The sequence below is a fragment of the Caloenas nicobarica genome, chromosome 1 (assembly GCF_036013445.1).
Source record: "Caloenas nicobarica isolate bCalNic1 chromosome 1, bCalNic1.hap1, whole genome shotgun sequence".
In the NCBI taxonomy this organism is placed as follows: domain Eukaryota; kingdom Metazoa; phylum Chordata; class Aves; order Columbiformes; family Columbidae; genus Caloenas; species Caloenas nicobarica.
Window position 1 is genome coordinate 14,664,557 of NC_088245.1, and position 18,227 is coordinate 14,682,783.

At 41.9% G+C, this 18,227-nt stretch overlaps 1 protein-coding gene across 1 annotated transcript in view; it reads left to right on the plus strand.

Annotated features, from left to right (window-relative positions):
• LHFPL3 (LHFPL tetraspan subfamily member 3) overlaps positions 1-14,077 on the plus strand; it is a 169,083-nt gene extending 155,006 nt beyond the window's left edge. The window contains exon 2 of the mRNA XM_065626784.1: positions 13,752-14,077. Coding sequence (XP_065482856.1) covers positions 13,752-14,077 — 326 coding nt within the window. The remainder of the gene's footprint in view (positions 1-13,751) is intronic.
• The last annotated feature ends 4,150 nt before the right edge of the window (positions 14,078-18,227 follow it).

The following is an 18,227-nucleotide window of genomic DNA, read 5'->3' on the forward strand; positions in this document are numbered from 1 at the left end:
CTGGAGTCCCTGTGTTTCCCCTGAACCAGGCACTCCAACCTCTCTCCTTTCTTTCATACAGCCTAAGTTTGGACTTTTGGAGATAATTACAGAACTGTTTTCCATACAGCCACATCTTCATCATTATGGTGAGGGACTTTGTCAGCTGGTTAAAGAAGGTGCCTCCCCAAACTAAAGTTTTCCAAAGAAACTGTCATGAGCTCTGAAGTAAATTAGATTTCCTTCCAATACACTTGTTTGGAATAGGTCAGAAGCTCTCAGCCCCATCACTTTGTAGTACCACTTCCCAATGCAAACAGTCCTGTGAGACTGAGAAATTAATTCACAGGTGTCACTAGTAATAGAGGTAGGAATAAAGCATTAAAGATTGCTAACTTACTACAGCCAGTGGAGATTTTAATGGGCTGAGGTCCTGAAGTTTATGTTTCCTCTAAACATTTATTTATAAAAATCAAGTAATCTGGATGACAAGATCCTGGATTGCTCGCAAAGTGGACATTATTTTTTCTGTACATTTCTTCAAATGCTCAAATATCTCTTACACTATATTTCAAATGCTTGCAATGTAGTGATAGAAACACTTGCTGCTTGATGCATTCAGGAATATTTTGAGTTGTTTGTGGAATTTATTATCTTTTTCACTGGTGCCCACCAACAGAGTTAAACTAAACTAACTGCTTCAGAAAACAATTCCATTATACATGTTTTCAGCCATTATTTATTTATGGAGTACTGGAAAAAGGACATGGGGCTCCAGGCTTACGAATATTTTTTAAAGAAGACACAGTTGCTGCAATTCCAGTTAAACTTCTCTTTCCTCTGACTCCATCTCTGGATGCAGTTGGATTAGAGTCCTCTTACTTCCTTTGGACACATCACGTCTCCTGATTCATTCTTCTTAATGAGCTGGTGGGCAGCGTGCAATTCTGGGGTTTCAGAGGTCACCTAGCAGGCCCTCAAGCTTCATACGCAGCTTTGCAGGCATGCAGCTTTTCCAGCAGCCCATGTCAGTCTCATTGGTTTTGGTAAACTCACAGATTTTCCCTTTGCTTTGCATTGCCTTACATTATTCCAGTCCTTTCAATGTCTGGACAGCCATCTAAGGCATCGACTTTTGTATAGCTCCTTTCAATGCCCCCGAGGAGCACACATACATCTTTATGCCTGCACAGCTTGCCACATGCTATTCTTCACTTATCTCTGCTATGGCTCTGCTACAGCCGTCTAAGACAGAAATCACCAGCAGTGGTATATTAGTAGCCGTATGCTAGAAATTTTAAATGGAGGGAGATCTATTTTCTGTGACTTCTGGGCATCAGTGCTGAAAATCAGCACCAGAGTGTTTTTTTGCTGTGTTGGAAGTACTAAGGGTTTCTTTACCTCATAGGCATTGCAGCACTAGAACAGTACACGTGCAGCACTTAGAAAAATGTTCAAAAAGGCATTTCAACTTGATATCATAAACCTAAAGAGGAACTGAATTTGCATGTGCATGCACACAAGGATTTGCTGACAACTAGACTGATAAGCTTTGCTGTATAGTGCAAATCTTGGTGTTAAGCAGCAAGACTGAAAAAAATGAAGACACAGAAATGCACTTCTGTAGAAGTGAAAAGAAATTCCAGAATTAACTCTCCCAGCTAGGAACCAGCTGGAGAATCAGGATTACCAAAGCACCCAGGCGAGGACTGTTTGCAGTTATACTGAACAAAAGAGGACACATTATTGATCAGGCAGCCTTGATAGCAAATGGAAGATGAGATGTGCTTGCCAATATAGATATATAATAGTAAAATATTCACAAAAATAATGCAGATTTCTTCCACATTTTTTCAAATATTTTCTCAACTCCGGCTTGTCAAAAGCAATGAGTTCAGGAGGCTCAGCAACCTCATAGGGTTGGCCCCAGGTCAGAGGGTAGTCTTGCCTTTAACAGGAAAAAGGCAAGAGAGAAAAACATCACCAGTGTTACTGGTCTCATTCTTCCACCATCCAAAGCTCAGATGCTCAGTGGAGGAGACATTGGTGCCCCGACACCTGCTGCTGTTAGCTTCGATCAGGCATCAGCTCCTGAAAGGCAGGAAAGTCTCACTGCCAAATGTCAACTTTAATGAAGAAGCAATGCAGCCGAGTGGTCTCGGCGCCTATTGTCCATTTCTCTTTTCTTCTGAGCGAAGCTGTTAGGAGATGAAGAAGAGCTGTAGCAGAGATAAGTGAAGAATAGCATGTGGCAAGCTGTGCAGGCATAAAGATGTATGTGTGCTCCTCAGGGGCATTGAAAGGAGCTATACAAAAGTCGATGCCTTTATCATCCGTTCAGAACTTGCCTTGCCTCTATGCCAGTCCATTTGCAATATCGGCTAGCACTGCTTTGAAAATCAGATTTGAATGATTGTAATGACTTTAGTTAAACCTTAACATTTCCAACACAAGAGCAAGGCTGCCTCCTTTTGCTTCCACCTCTCTCTTTGCAGAGGACACTGCCCATGTTGGTGCATCCCAGCTGCCTTTCTCCTCCACATACTGGGGTCCTCCCCTCTGCAGGCCTTTAACTTTGCATTATCCACTTCGCTCGCCTGCGGCGTAAAGATGCTTTGAACCCTGTCTCACTTTTTTTCTGCTCCAGAAACCACCCTAAGATGCAAGTGTGGGTCCCCTCATTCAGAGGAGATGGGGAGCAGGGTGCAGGCTGGCTTTGGGAAGGCTGCTGATTTTTAAAAAGGGAGTGAAACCAATCTGGAGCTAGATCTTCCCATGTCGAGCAAGCTGAAGTCCTCCTGCCCAAGTGCCCCTTCTGGGAGGCTACGCTGAGGGATTCCCCAGCCCTGGGGATCCTGCACAGATTTTAGTACCTGGAGGATGAGTCAGTGTCTCAGAGAGGGTGAGCACTGTTCCTGCTTGTCAAGGAAAGCATCGCATTTAGTCAACTGCAAGTAATTTCTAGCAAAACATTAGTGCTTTACAAAAGACAAGAGGGACAAGAGCCTTCCCCTTTCTTCCCCAGTTACTTCTTTTTCCCTTGCTCATGACAGAATGTTTCCTTGTCTATCACGTTATCTTTCTACTTGCCTTCAGTAGTTTCCTCTGAAACTTCACTTTCTCCACTAAAGTACATGGGGAACACAAAGCTCCCAGTGAGGGCAAAGGGAATGTGACTGTCATACCTTCAAACAGGGGGTTGAATGCCTATAAATGGTAGATCTTAAAACACTTCTCATTTCAACATTAAATCAAATCTCCTTATCATGGTGCATTATATTCTGGGAATCATAGCCATGCTTTGGCAGAGCACGTAGCAGTGACTGTGAACCTGCGTCTCAGCTTAGAGCAGAGAAATCTCGCCAGTGGCCATTTATCTTACCCACCATCAAACAACTTCTTGAATCTCTCAATCAGCTTCTGTAGGAGAGGTTTTCCCAGCTGGCCAGAGACCAGGAGCGCATTTAAGAAAACTTTGTCCCCGCCTCTCTCCTTTTATTATATTTCATTTCCCCTTGCAAGTGTTTTTATCATTCATGCTTCTTTCACGGCATGACAGCCAGTAAAGCAGAGGTCAGATAACTATTGGTTGAATTCTTGGTGGCTATTTTGAAATCACTCACTCAGTTGTTGACCACTGAGCCATGCTATTTCCTGCACTGGATGAGTTACCTCATTTTCTAATCATTTCTAATCATGACTGTCAAATACCCTTAAGTGGTCATGTAAATGAAACTGTGAACATGACCAGGATGTCGTACCAGATGTTTCTCTGAAGCAGCAGTCTGTGTGGGCTGGTTCTTTGATGCATCACTGATATGCTATTGCTGTTAGTGTGCTCGTGGCACGTCCTAGGTGAGACACAATCAAACCCCTGCAGTGGACGATTGCAGTAGTGTGGATGGAGTTCAGTAGCTGTAGGGAAACCTTGCTGGTTCTGAACTCAATGGCTGTGCAGTGTAAGCTGAACTGGTTTCACAGGGTGTAACAGCAGGAGGAAAAACAACAAGAGGCTTTGCTGGCTACAATACAGGACAGGGTTTACCCAGGTAGAGAGTTTTGTTGAATTTATGGTCAAAGGAAAATAAATCTGAGGCTCTTCCGCAAAATGGCCGTAGTGCTCAAGCCTGGAGTTTCCCTTCAGCGCTGCTTCTGCCCTGAGGCTCAGACGGGTGACGTTCACCTTGTCCTGTCCAGCTCGGCAGCTGCGGCAAAGCTTGTGTGCTGAGAAAAGTGATGATCCCAGGTTTCTGATGTCTGAAGATACATGGTGTAAGACTGAGAAATGTAGACCTTGAAGTTCTCTTAAAGGCCCAGATTAGCTGAATCTCACCTCATAAAGAAACACGTCCTAATAATTTGTCACTATGCTGAGCAAACTCCATCTTTAATGACTATTTAACGGTATCAACTTGGGCAACTTAAAACTTTTTGGCCTGGATACAGCTACCGAGAGGTTGTGCCAGAACCTCTCCTTTGACAATTCAAAACTGCCTTCTAATTTACAGCATAAATGTATTCCTGGATGATTTATTTCAATTTGTTCCGGTGCCAAGACTTCTCCTCCAGTTACATAGTTTTTCCCCCTCTCTGGGATCCATTCTCTTGTATTTATAAAATTCTTCAGTGCACCAACACAATAAGGAATGCAGATCTGTTTTCTAGGGAACATAACATGTATTTTTAGAGATTTTCACCTCCTTTAGGTACATGAATACTTACTGGATGCAAAGTTGTTAGTATTCAGGAGCAAAAGACTTAAACAGTGGTATTTATTACGGAGTCTACTACAGACTTAATTGTAGAAGAAATTCCCTTTTTGTTTTAATATCTCTTGCTTCTGAATCTTGCTTCCACCTCAGAAGTCTGCAGAACCTTGCCATGTTTATCCTGAAAATGGCAGCTGGTGCACTCCTAGACTTCCCCACTCCACCAGCATGTTCAGATTTTCTTGCAATTGCAATAGCTTCAGAAACAAGCGGTAGTTGTGCCCTTCCCAAGTACAAAACCAGGCTGTTGTAATTGCTTGATGTCTGGCAGAGAAGTCAGGGCAGATTGAATGAGGACTGGCAAAAAAAAGAAAATCACTTTATGCCTCTTTCTTTGCCGTCACGTTTTCAAACCTTTAATAAAGAAAGGAAAGGGCAAATTTATATTAAGACCACAGGGAGAGAGCCTTGTAGTGATCTCCTTCTTTGCCTCTTAGCCCCATTTACTCTGTTAGATTTTCTTAGTTCGATATAGACAACGCTATTTTTCATCTTAGCTTTCTGTGGTTCCATCTAGCTCCTAATTCTTTGGCTGCTATTCCTCTTAGATATCCATCTTTATTGATTGGAAAGATGTTTCTCTCTCAGTCTCCTCATAAGAACACAGGCCTGGAAAAGACCTACTAAAACATCAGATCTAGTCCCCTTCTCATGGGCAGTTAGAGCATCATGCAATACCTTTCCTAAAGTACCACATTACATCTTAAAATAACCTTGCCCTGTTTAGCTGGTTGTTCCAAACATCACTCTTTTAAAGATTAGAAACCACCAGCACCAGACAGCTCTAGGGCTTACATTATGCTGAAAAAAACTGTCCCTGATACTGCCAGTGCTCATGTTTACCCTTCTCATGCATGAATTTTACTGGTGACTCATGGTCCTCGAAGGGCTGATCAACATACTCATATGTTTTCCCTTCTTTACCACTTGTTCTAATAGTCTTCTGCACTGATAGTGCCTCTCATCAGTGGAATGCCACTCTTGCCAAAGTTCCTAATGAAAACACAAAATGATTGATGCCCAGCCTGATCCTTGAGATGCCCAACACATATGATCACAATAGCTTGAGACTCCTTCAAGCAAAAAATGCCAGCTTCCCATGAACAGGTACCGAAAGCACCTTAAATTCTCATGCTAAACTCTCTCTTCTCCAGGTTAATGAATGTTTCTATATGACACAGTGTGAAATGCTTTCTGAAGAGCATGTTACTTCACTTTCTTTTATAGTGTTACTGCTTCCTAGCTGTCAGATAGAACCATCATTCCACCTGTATTTCTTTCTATGTCCTTATTCGTTCCTTGAATAATTATTCAAAGAACAGAGATCAAACTGATGAGTGTTTGCTCCAAATACCTTAAAATTCTCAATTTTATTTTGTTTTTCTAAAAATTAGGTACCACATATACTGTTCTCCCACGTCTCACCTTAAAATTCTCAATTTCATATTGTTTTTCTAAAAATTAGGTACCACATATACTGTTCTCCAGTGTCTCACCAATAAATTTGTTTTTAAAAACCTTCCTACCAGCTCTGCAGTTCAGTGTGTTGGTTATTTCAGTATTTGGGGTTGAAGGGTCCATTCGTCCAGCTTGAGCATGTTATGATCATTTTAGGTCTGCTATGGGCATGGAGTCAGGAGTTCTTGTTTTCGAATCCTTCCGCCCATCGGCTGTCAGGATATTGTCCTCCTGTTCTCTGTCTTCCTCCTCATTGAAAAACGAGGCAAAGAATTAGTTCCTAGTCCCAGCCTCTTTCCATTTCTGTTCTTTTTCTTTCTATGTTAACATAAATGAAGATTATTTGAGTTCTTCTTTCAATTTCTCTGGAAAGTTTTAGCACAGCTTGAGTTTTGTCAAGCTGTCTTATAGACCTGCCTTATCTAACCTCCAAAACGTGTCTTTCTTTGCTAATGTCCCTTTTACTTTCATTTCTAGGCCTGTCCTCGCATCTTTTCTTCTTTTCTTTTTCCAAGGTTTTTTGAGGTGATAAGTAATGAGGGTGGAAGGAAACATATTTTGCTACTCATTCAGATAGAGCTGAAAGTACCTCTGGAATTTTATTCATCTTCTCAAGATACTTCAGAAAATTTGCATCTTTGTCTGAAAGAAATCCCAGGCATTCCCTGCAATTAAGTATAAACCTCTTCCATCTAGTTAACTTGTTAGCTAGTTTCTTTAGCTTTGTCCCTCTGAAATATGCATTTTTTAAACTCTGCTTCAGGAAAATTTTTATTCATATTCTCATTTTATTTAAATTGAATTGACTCATGGTCACTGAAGGTAAGATTATTTTCAGCTCTTCCTTCCTTTTATCAAAACCATGTTTAAAATAGCTTCACTACTTGGATCAGTAACTTGTGATAAAATGTCAGCTGTTTAAATCTCAAGTGATGTCTAGCCTATCCCATTCATGACAGCATCTATTCTACAGTCTGTCTGCTGTAGCCCTCAATGCATTTACACTGAGTTTATTCATTAATTAAATCTAGTACATTTCAGTATGCTATGGCTTGATATGCTTTGGCTAAAGACCAGGTTCTACAAAGAGAAGTTAACATCAAATTAGAAAGCTCTAACATGCCACTGTGACAGCATTCAAAATAAACATTTTCAATAGTAAGTTTTGTTACCAAGCAAAGCCAAAAAAAAATTGCATTAGGTGGCTGTGATATGACCAAAAAAAAAGAGAAAAAAAAACAATATAAACAAGTTGTTAGTTCATTACTTATATAGTTCTTTTTCAAGAGACTCTAGCATGTGAGAAAAGTGGATTTCGGATATCCTCACATCACCAAACAACCCAGCCTCAAGACGGCTGACTCCCAGGCCGTGGCCCTCAGAGCACATGCGTTTGCAAACACCTTTGTCATTCCTGTGATCTCTGGACACGGACCTTCAGCTGACACACAGAGCTCATAACACACCTTCTGTGATACAAAGACATGTTTGAAAAAACTCTGGTGGGCTGTGACACAGTTTTCGTGTTATTTGAGACACTTTAAACAGAAAAATCAGAAGAAAAAAAAATTATTAGATCCCAGGGCTAGTGGACACCACAGGAGGTAAAACAGTGTAAATGTCACTTTTGACACCTACCTATCTGTGGGCTTCTAGCTATACCACCTTCCATACCTGCTTCATTGTTAAGAAATACTTAGATCTCGTGTCGTATATAATTTCAGTTTACCCATATTTTATCGGTTAGTCATCTACCTCTGCTATAGCTGTTAGCAATTCGTTGTTGTGACATTTCTAGGGATTTTTTACCCACATGGTGATTAAGCCTGCATCCATTAATGCTCCCCGCTTTTCATATTTTTTCTGGACAAGGCACTGTAAATACCTATTGTGTATAACTGTGGCTGGAACACCAGAAGTTGTGATCTTTCACAATGGGTCATTGGGATGCACCTTGTGAATCACCTGCCACAGACTCATCAAAATCTGTGATACTCTTCCATTATCTTTATGCTCAAGCTAAGATAGTTGTTGTATTAACTAAATTATTCATAGAACTGCATTACAAAGTTTAATTATCATGGCTAATGATCAAAACTTGGAAGTTGAATGCTCCCATGATGATACAAGCCCTCACAGATTTTCTGTCTCTCTCACATCAAAGAAATCTCTATCCGTACATGAATCCAACACTTGAGGTCTAAAACAGGCCCCCTTAGTGCAGTAAAATTTCCCTTACAGTTCTTCCCGCAAGTGATCTTAACTGGAGTACATTGCACTATCTTTGCTATTCTTTTCTCCATCTTTACAGCTTAACACATCCCTCACATATAACGTTGCTTTACTTTCCCGGTTGTTTCCATCTTTCTGAACAACTCGTGCTCTTTAGTGCTTGTCTTTGCGAATGGCTATTGGACAATCGTATATCTGCTATCCAACATATTATCCCACTCATTAGTACAGTCCATACCACTCAAAGCAATCTCAGCTGCATGGACGTGCAGCCGCTGTGTTCACTCAGCTCTGTAGCTGACCCTGTGTCTTCAGCCACCCCCCCTTACCCTTCTTTCTTTCTTTCTCTCTCTTTCTTTCTTTCTTCCTTTCTTCCTTTCTTTCTTCCTTCCTTCCTTCCTTCCTTCCTTCCTTTCTCTCTCTTTCTCTCTCTCTTTCTCTTTCTGTCTTTCTCTCTTTCTTTTTCTTTCTCTTTTTCTTTCTCTCTTTCTCTCTTTCTTTCTCTTTCTTTCTCTCTTTCTCTTTTTCTTTCGCTTCCTTCCTTCCTTCCTTCCTTCCTTCCTTCTTTCTTTTGCACAAGCTCCTGAAAGACTGTAGTCCTAATGAGTGTCCCCTGCCAGAGTCCTCACCTTTCATTTCACTGTGTCCCAGAAGTTCACTCCACCAAGGTGGCTAGCCAATACTCAGTTTATTGGAGTTTAATGGGTCACTGATTCTGTAAATACCATTTAGAAAAAGCCTGAAAACAAAGAACTTAGGTTTTGGAACCATGGAGGCTTGGAGGCTCTTGCATATGCGGGTATGGAAATAAAATAGCTGGTCAGTGTAATTCCCGTTCTGTTCTTTTGACTCCAGTCAGGAAACTTGCCATCATCGTGCTCTACATGCAATCAAATTGGGTATGTTGTCAGGAGGAGAATGAAGATGAGAGAGGAGTCCTGCCAGCGGGAATTTCTCAGCACTGGTTTCTTGTTTAACAGTCAGCCTTTTTATAAATAGAACCTCATTCCATGCAATGATATAAAATTAATCTGTCACCATATTTGGCACAACCATAGGATCATGAACTACTTGCTTGCTAATTACCATTTGAGCTCTGCACAGAGCACGGGCTGTGATAATATTAGGTTGGTCAGAGTCACAAGGATGTCAGTGCCAGCAACAATTCAGTGTCTGTTTCCAATCTCTGAAAGTGTCGTATCTGCATCCTTTTGTCCAAGGAGGAAAAATCCTGGACTCCCTCTCTTAGTATGAATAATTTGTCTTGTCACTCAGAGCCCTAAAGGAAAACCATGTGACAGCTTCTGTTTGCAGTTCATATGAGAAAAATAGCTTTTAAGAAGAGACATAAATGTATGTCAGGCATGTTTAACTACTGTTTACTAATTATTTTTTAAAAGCTTGAAAAGCTTTACCAGACTCCAATACATAGGAGAAGTTTTTTGTTACCTCAGATCCTGTAAGAAAATTAGAAGCACTGGAGGAAGCCCAGGGCCATTGTTACAAAGTCACTATTCCTGCCAGAATTTTCCCAAGCAACCAAAGGGAAAATGATGTGGATATGATTCTTGAAAGAAGTTTTAGATTTACCCAAATAGTTCTGAATGGTGTCAGTGACACTAATCAGTCGACACTAATCAGTCGCTTATCAATGTCCCCCTGCTGCTTCTCCTGAAAGCTCTTGATGAGCTGTAGGGGTCCTGGGCTGGGCTGTCTGTGGGCTCAGGAAGATGGTGCTAATCCCACATATTCAGCTCACACACAGAAGACTGCCTTCGAACAACATATATTTAGCTTCTTCCTTACTTTTGAACCAAAAGGCTCTAGGAACTGATGATTTCAGTCTTTTCATTCAGCAGGTGAGTTTTCCAAATCCAAAAGTTTCTGAATTTATTAGAACTGAATAGTAGTAAACATTTCCATTTCGTTACATTTCCATTTCAGTTACATCGCCATTACAGACAGTGGACCCATGTATGTGTTTTAAAATCATCTCTTAACAGTTTCACTGAAATTGCATTAAATGGTTTAAGATTTTCAAATTTGTATAAGCCTGAAAGTAATTTCCTTCTAGAGACAAGTCTAACCCTCTAGAGGGATTAAAATGTAAAAATTCCTAGCAATAGAAAGTAGATCTGTAGGTGGATTTCATACCTGTCTTTTCGATCTTGTAGCTGATAAATGAATCATTACCTATTTCATATTATGGAGCAAGACTATTCTTAAAGGCATCCAGTGCAAATATTTCCTTAGCAAGTGAAGACTGGAGGTTGACTAATCTTACTTATGTTAACCTCTATGTGTAAGATATGATTCCTGCATCTGAAGATGTTAACCAAGCAGTCATCTAGTAAAAAGCATCTAAACTATATAGACAAAGGAGAAATTAATAATATCCCCTCTTTGATATCTGCCTTTATGCAAAGGGATCTACTTCAGACACCGTTTACCTGTGTGTCTTATTACTGAGAGTGGTCCAACTACAATCAACAGAATGACTCTAGAAAGTTAAGCAGGTATATCAAAGCGTGCAGGAACAGAATTCAGGAAAGCAGAGTTAATTGGAAAGCTGAGGAACACAGCTGGGAAGCTGTGCACTGAGTTCCTGCGATAAGGGCCCGTATTTTTAATTACCTAGGTGGAAAACAGCAAAGTTAAATTATTTTTAGGAACTACTTAGAACGTGTGTCTGATGTGCTATGTAATAATAAAACACAGAGACGTCAGTTTTTGCTAATTATTCTTGCACAATTAGTGGAAAAATCCCACATCTATCAGTCATTAAATAAGCATTAAGCTTCCTCTCATTTTGAGGACGATTAATAAAAGTAAGCTGGCTTTGGTAGTTGCTGTTACATAGTAAATCAAACTTTTGTCAACAGTTACCTGGGTAAATGTGGACATTTTCACTAACACCAGATTTATGCATCTTTGCTGCATCATTTCAGAGGAGTCCCTCACAAGTGTGAGAGCAATGCTTATGTGTTGACTACAAGAAATGATCTTTCTGGAAGCATGTGTAACCAGCTCAAGAGTGCAAATTATTTTACAGTTTGTCTCTAAAACCTTTGGAAGATCTTATGAAATAGCATAAATGAGTTAAGGCAGACAATAGGCAACTTACAATTTGTCCAACCTGCATGTTCTGAGTAAATCAGTCCTTATCTAATTGTCCTTGTTTCTAAGCCTAATTGTCCTTGAAAGTATTATAAGCTGTTATATTTTCACACAAATTAACTGCTCGGGAAGAACTTGTCAAATGCCTTAGGTGCAGCTTTTATGCTACGTCAGATGCTTTCTGCAGACATGCTTTCAAGGCTTTGTCTGCAGCAATTGTGTAGCTGTCAAAACGAAAATACCATTCCTGAGCTCTGTTTGCACATCTCTTTTCCAGTATTTCATCATATTGATTCAGTGCAGGTATGATTTTGTTTTGTGGGCATTAGAAGGATGTAAAATGACAGTGCTTATGCTTGTCCAGAAAAGACAAGAATTTCTTGCAATTCCCAAAGCAACAGCAGCTGTTGGTTGCACAAAGTACTCTATAAACTATGTTTTCCAAGTGGAGGTCTGGTTCAGCAACTGTTTAAAAGGCCGAAAGCCACACAATGTATTCTTTTTAATTATCACATATATCTGCAATTTAGAGTACAGTGCACCAATATGATATTAAGGCTTATAAAATATGGTTTAGGATCCATTGTATCTTATCAGCCGTACTAAGAAGGGCAGTGAGAAGCCAGGTCCCACACAGGTTTTATGTTCAGATGTACATTCAGTCCTATGAGACTGGCATATTGGCATGTTTTCCCAGCCCATGGATTTTCTCAGCTAGTGACTCAGGGAGGAGAGACCACATCAATGAAGATTCAGCATATGAGTTTGCTTCTGTGTGTGTGTTTCTGTAATGATGTATCACCACTTTGGGGCACATGGTACCCTCTTGGGGCAGAAGCCCTGGTGCTGCATCGCTGTCACGGTACCCACCACCACAAGGCCACGGTCCAGTATGAGGAGGAGAAAATAACCCCCAAGGGGGTTACTGCCCAGTGACCATGGGACACACGTCTGAACAGCAAGTCCTGTGCCAGTCCAAGGCTGTGGCCAAACCCAAACATACTTCATAGTCAGGCTGGTAAGACGCTGCGGCAAGGGCTGTGTCTATGCTCCAGAACCCAGCAGGGACCACACTTGAGTTCTCCTTGCCCGAGAGCTCACATGTCCCACGGGAGGTGTGGGTGACCGGGCACAGGCAGCTGTGCTGCTCAGCCCTCGCTGCAGCGCCGGCCAGGCAGGGGACATCACAGCGGGCGAGACTGACTGTGCCTCAGGTGATGGAGCACATAGCCTCTGCAAAAACAAACTTTTCACACTGTTTTGCCTGCTCCACAAGAGCCACTTTGGCCCGTGACACTACCCACAGCAGGGCAGTTTCTCTGGGAACCAAGAGTCAAAGCAAATTTCTGCTGCTTAAAAATTAAGTTTGGCCTTTTAGCAGTCACCCAGGCTGATGGATGAACGCTCGCCCTTTGCCTCTGTCCCCACCACGGTACGGCTCTCCCTACCCAGAGTGGCTGGTGGTCGATATCAGCTAGCTTTCCATGTGGGTAGAGGCTTTTCGTTTTTCTTGATGTTAAAAAGATCAGTGCTTTTTCATGCTTGAGATGTCATGTGGTGAATCCCCAGGTAAACCAGATCAGAAGTTGACAGCAATGTCGACAGCTTATTTTTCCTTGCAGAACAATGTCATTACTTGTGGGTTTTAGGAGTACAAACCTCATACATAAAACATATTTCAGCTAAAGGGGTACTGTCAACTCACAAAAAAACATACCTTACTATTACCTATGAGTGTTACAAACACTTTGATTACCAGAAATGATAGGTAGTTTCTTTCCTCTATTTTTCTCTGTTTGTTTGCCTGATCATTTGACAGTAATCCAGAGTTTCCTTTGAATATCCAGGTTACTAAACATTTTCCCCTTTTGTTCTGTGTGAGCCTTTCATATTACAGTGAAGAAATCAGTCTCAATAGGAAAATGTGATTGTACTGGTACAAAAACTGGCCAGGGATTCATGTTGAACCTTTTTTTTTTCCTTATGCAAGGTGTGCAATTGAAGTTGTATATTTAGTTTTTGTATTAAATACTTACTTAATCATTGCATAAAATTCTGTGACTTGTTTTTAAGTAACCTAGCTTTGAAGCTCAGCATGCAAAAGTGTGTTGCTTTAATGATAACTGTGTAGGTTCTCATCAAAATGAAAGTTTGGTCTCATTATTCCATTGTTTTCCTTTTCTTTTTTTCTCCAAGCTGCCTGTCTCGTCCTGGGTTGTATGATTTTTCCTGATGGCTGGGATTCAGATGAGGTAAAACGGATGTGTGGTGAAAAGACAGACAAGTACACGCTGGGGGCTTGTTCAGTCCGCTGGGCGTATATCCTGGCGATTATTGGAATCTTGGATGCCCTGATCCTCTCATTTCTGGCATTTGTGCTTGGCAACAGACAAGACAGCTTGCTAGCAGAGGAACTCAAGTTGGAAAACAAAGGTAGGACTGCTTTAGAAACACTATTATTGGGTGACCTTGAGGGCTATTGCTTAAAAACAATGGTTGGCTTTGTTTTATTTTATACTTAAAAGTTGGCATGCTGGCTTGCTTCCTAAGTTTTTGGGAAAGAAGAAATGTGAGAGGCAGAGAAAGTTTTGCTTTTCAGCCTCCAAAATGTAAGAAAGCTCGAAATTGCCATAATTGCTGCACAATGCATGACTTATCCTTAACAGTTTTTAGGTGGGATGTTTTTGTGTTATCCACTTGTATGTTATTTCATTAGCATCTAAGTTTCACTATCTCCATCTTTTTCTGTACTCCATGGAAGATTTGTTCATTTGGTTCCTTTAGGATTTTGCATTGTAATATAAACAGCTATAATATGGCGTATGTGTTAGAACAGTACGCAGTTCAGGGGGAGTGTTGACTTGGGAAATCAGCAACCAGTGGTGTGATGGGACTGCCTATACAGTGAAACACCAGTAGACTAAGGATCAGAGCCAGGAAAGAAGAATAATCTTGGTTCTCGTTTGATTTTGTTGCTTTGAGCTCATTAGTCAGCTCGTAGGAATCAAGGATGGTGTAGTAACTGAAAATTCATGCAGTGGGCTGGGGATAAAACACTCTTCTAGATTAAAAACACTAAACTGGCTCAGGCCAGTAGTTTATCAGGCCAGTACTTTATCACGTGTAGAGGAGAGATGCTGTTGGGCAAGCGTGTGCAAGCCTGGCTGGTTTCTGCAGCCCCTTCCTCTCATCCTCCCCCAACACCCAGAGCTGTGGATCTGACATGACAGGTACCACAGAGGGCACATCCCTGACTTGCCTTTTTGATGGGCCTGTTGTCCCTGGATCTCTTTAATCCCTTCTGAACCTGCTGATACCGTCGTTGTCCACAGCACCATGTGGCAGTGAGTTCCCGAAGCCCACTACCGACTGCTAAGGAAGTACTTTCTTTTATCTGTTTCAAATTGACCCCCTACTAGTTTTGCCGAGTGTCTCTGAGTGTAGGATTCTGCATTCAGCTCATCCACCACCTTTGTAATTTTGTAGGTTGATTCTAATAATAGCAAAGATATTAGGAGCCCTTCACGACTGGATTGGAAATCAAAAGCTGTTTGGCAGCCTGTGTTGTACAAAAATAGCTGATCTTAGTCCTGCTCCAGAAGGACCATTATCTCTATATCTGAAAGCATCATCACACTGGCCCCAGCTTGCTGAATTGCAGACAGTCAGCACACTCAGCCCAAAGATAAATGGACTTGAAGACTGAACTTCACGTACAATTCCAGACCTGGCTAGAGTCTGCTAATGCTGTGGGTTAGGGAAAATGTATGTTATTTGCAATTGCATGTGTACATCTGTTCTGCAAGTAAACAGAGGGCATTGGTTTCAAGGACTGTCCCTGTGGCCCTTTTCTGTAAGGTTAATATTCATCTGCATTTGAAAATTAAAATACTTATCAGAAGGGCATTCACAGCTATGCCACAAGTGCTTTTGGCATCAGCACTGTGTCTGATTTGTCTATACCATGCAGAACCCATGAACCCAACACCTACTTGTATCAAAGAACCTTACCTCTTGTGGCACTTTATGACCAAAAAACAGCTTCTGGATACTCATCTCTCACATCGTTGGCACAAGCTCCTGCCAGAACATTAGATCATCAGCATATCAGACAAAATCATCCAGCAGCTCATTTTCCTTGGGCTAAGCACAGAAATGTACCACACCAACAACTTCAAAGCGATACAGAACTCAACAGAAGGGGACCAACCTCACTTTGCTCTTCACAGTCAAGCCTGATGTTCACCACTTTTTAAACTGCCTTTCAAATTAAGAGACAAAGAGGCAACCTATCTTCTGTAAAGGGCATCATCTCCCCGCTCTTCACAAAAAGCTTCTGCTGAGCAGCAACAGGGCAAGTCTAAATCCCCTTGCAGTTTCCCAACATTTCCCTGCCTGTGTGTGTTGCCACAGGACACAGCCACGGCCCCAAAGGTATCCCAGGAGAACACAGCGGGAGCATGTGGTGGGGACATGGAAGGTACCAGTGCCAGCAGAGCGCCAGTTCTCCACTTTCCTGCCCAGAAATCAGTACTTCTTCTGGCCTTTTGGATGCCGGGAAAGCCTGCCTGCATCCTTGTAAGCAAATATCCTGCTGAGACAACGAGGCATGAGCACTTAATTACCTCCATTGGTCTCTGATCTCTGTTCAAGATGGGATACAGCTTGCTGTCCCCCATGCTGTGCTGATGGAGCAGGGCTTTGGGACGTGGTCCCTGCAGACCAGGGAGGGGTTTCTGCCCAAAAGGCCACACTCCAAAGCAGGCACTGGGATGTGTAGGTAGTTCTCATACATTTTGGCAGCTAGCTGTCATTTGACTGTGGATGCTGCCTACAGTGCTTAAGAGGAAGATTTTGGGGTCATATGGCCAGGATTGTGAGGCAGGTTTTTGTAGTCCGGGCAGTCACTGGCTGCATGCTCAGGTGAGCAGTTTGGGGCAGTAGTCTGTGGTTACAGAGAGTGTTGGTTGCTTACATCCTAACAATGAAGAAGCTGGTAGAAGATTAGGGCAAACACTTGTCCTTGAGTTGGCATCAAACAACCTTCTGTCTGTACCCCTGGCAAACACTGCACGTGCTTGAGGGCTTTGACACTTGCCCCATAAACTACAACCCCATGGCCTCTTTTGGGTGAGGAGATACTGGAGAAAGACTCACCAGTATTAGTCCACATGTAAAGTATCCATGTGTCTCTTGGAAACGGTCAGGATGTCAAAATCCTGAAATAAGCAAATGCCACTAGCGTGCCTCCTGTATGGACAACAAGATAAGACTAAGGATATAAGTAATCCCATCCTCAGTCTCCTCAGCTACTCTTACAATGGGAAATCAAAGCCCTCATAACAAGCAGCCATGAATATTAAACACCCCCTATCCTCAGTTACAAGAGGTCTATTCCAGCCTTGTGCTGGCTCCTGCTTCTAGGTTAGCAGGTATGGATGAGGAACGTGCTGAAGGAGGAGTCCCTGGGCTGCTGCTGTCTTCTAAGGGCCAAAAGATGTGGCCTGATAGTCAGGGCTGTCCTTTGGGTGGGAGCTCAGGGACTCCTTCCCCTTGGTGATGGTGATATCCTCTGGTTACAAACCTGGATATCCCATAGGCTGTGATAAGCAAGGTGTCTGCCCAAGGGACAGTTGTGACTCTACCATGGCTTTTTGGGAGAATGCACCTGGGGAGCAACTAACAATGTAGCCGAGAGGAACCTCTACTTGCCCCGTCAGCTCCTTTCTGCTGCAGGGGCTTTGCCCCACACATGTAGATATTATCATGCAGTAGCTCAGCAGAGAGGAAGAGAGAGTAAATTAAGTATAAGAGTTGTCAGGGAACCCACGGACCCACCGTAGTCCCCCACAATACAAAGAGTCACAACAGTGTTCATTTATGTGGAAAAACCTTCAAGAACAAGAAATCATTAGGCAATAATCAGACAGCTGGGCAGCTGTTTTCTTAGTCAGGTAGTTGTTCTGTCTGGAGGCTTCATTGCAGATCAGCTCATTAACGAGAGGCTGCAGTGGCTGTGCAAGTACCTGTTCCTGAGCACTGGGGACAAGGAAACAGTTAAAAGTATGTGTAATGCAACAGGATGGTAAAAAGCCGAGAAAATTACAGAAAAGAGCAAGCTGTACTTCTCTGTAGGCTTACCATGCTGAATTGTCCACCTGCTCTGTGCAAGCAATGACTACAGTTCTGTATATTTACCTAGGTTAATGAATGCTCATAAGTAACGAATTCGACTGTTAAAAGTATTCGTGCCAGAAGACAGACGGGTTTTTGTCATAAAATAAAGTTTCCTTTTTCACCACATGATAAAAATAGTGCTTACTCATTTCTTATTTGCGTAGGTGTGAGAATAAACTCCCATGCAGGTTTCATGTCTGAGAAATGTAACTCAAGTTTAGCAGACTTTCTTCAGTTATAGTCTATTTAATGCAGTTTCCTAATCATGCGAATTTTACATGATAACCTGTACCATTTTAATTTAAAATACTGCCTTTTGAAGAAAAAAAAATAGTATTTCTAAAAAGATTTCCGCACTATGTTTATGCCATTAGTTTACAGATCATGGAAGGAGGGGCTGGCCACTTGGGAAGAATATAAGGCTGTTGTCAGAGGATGTAGGGAGGCAACTAGGAAAGCTAAGGCCTCCTTAGAGTTAAACCTGGCGAGAGGGGT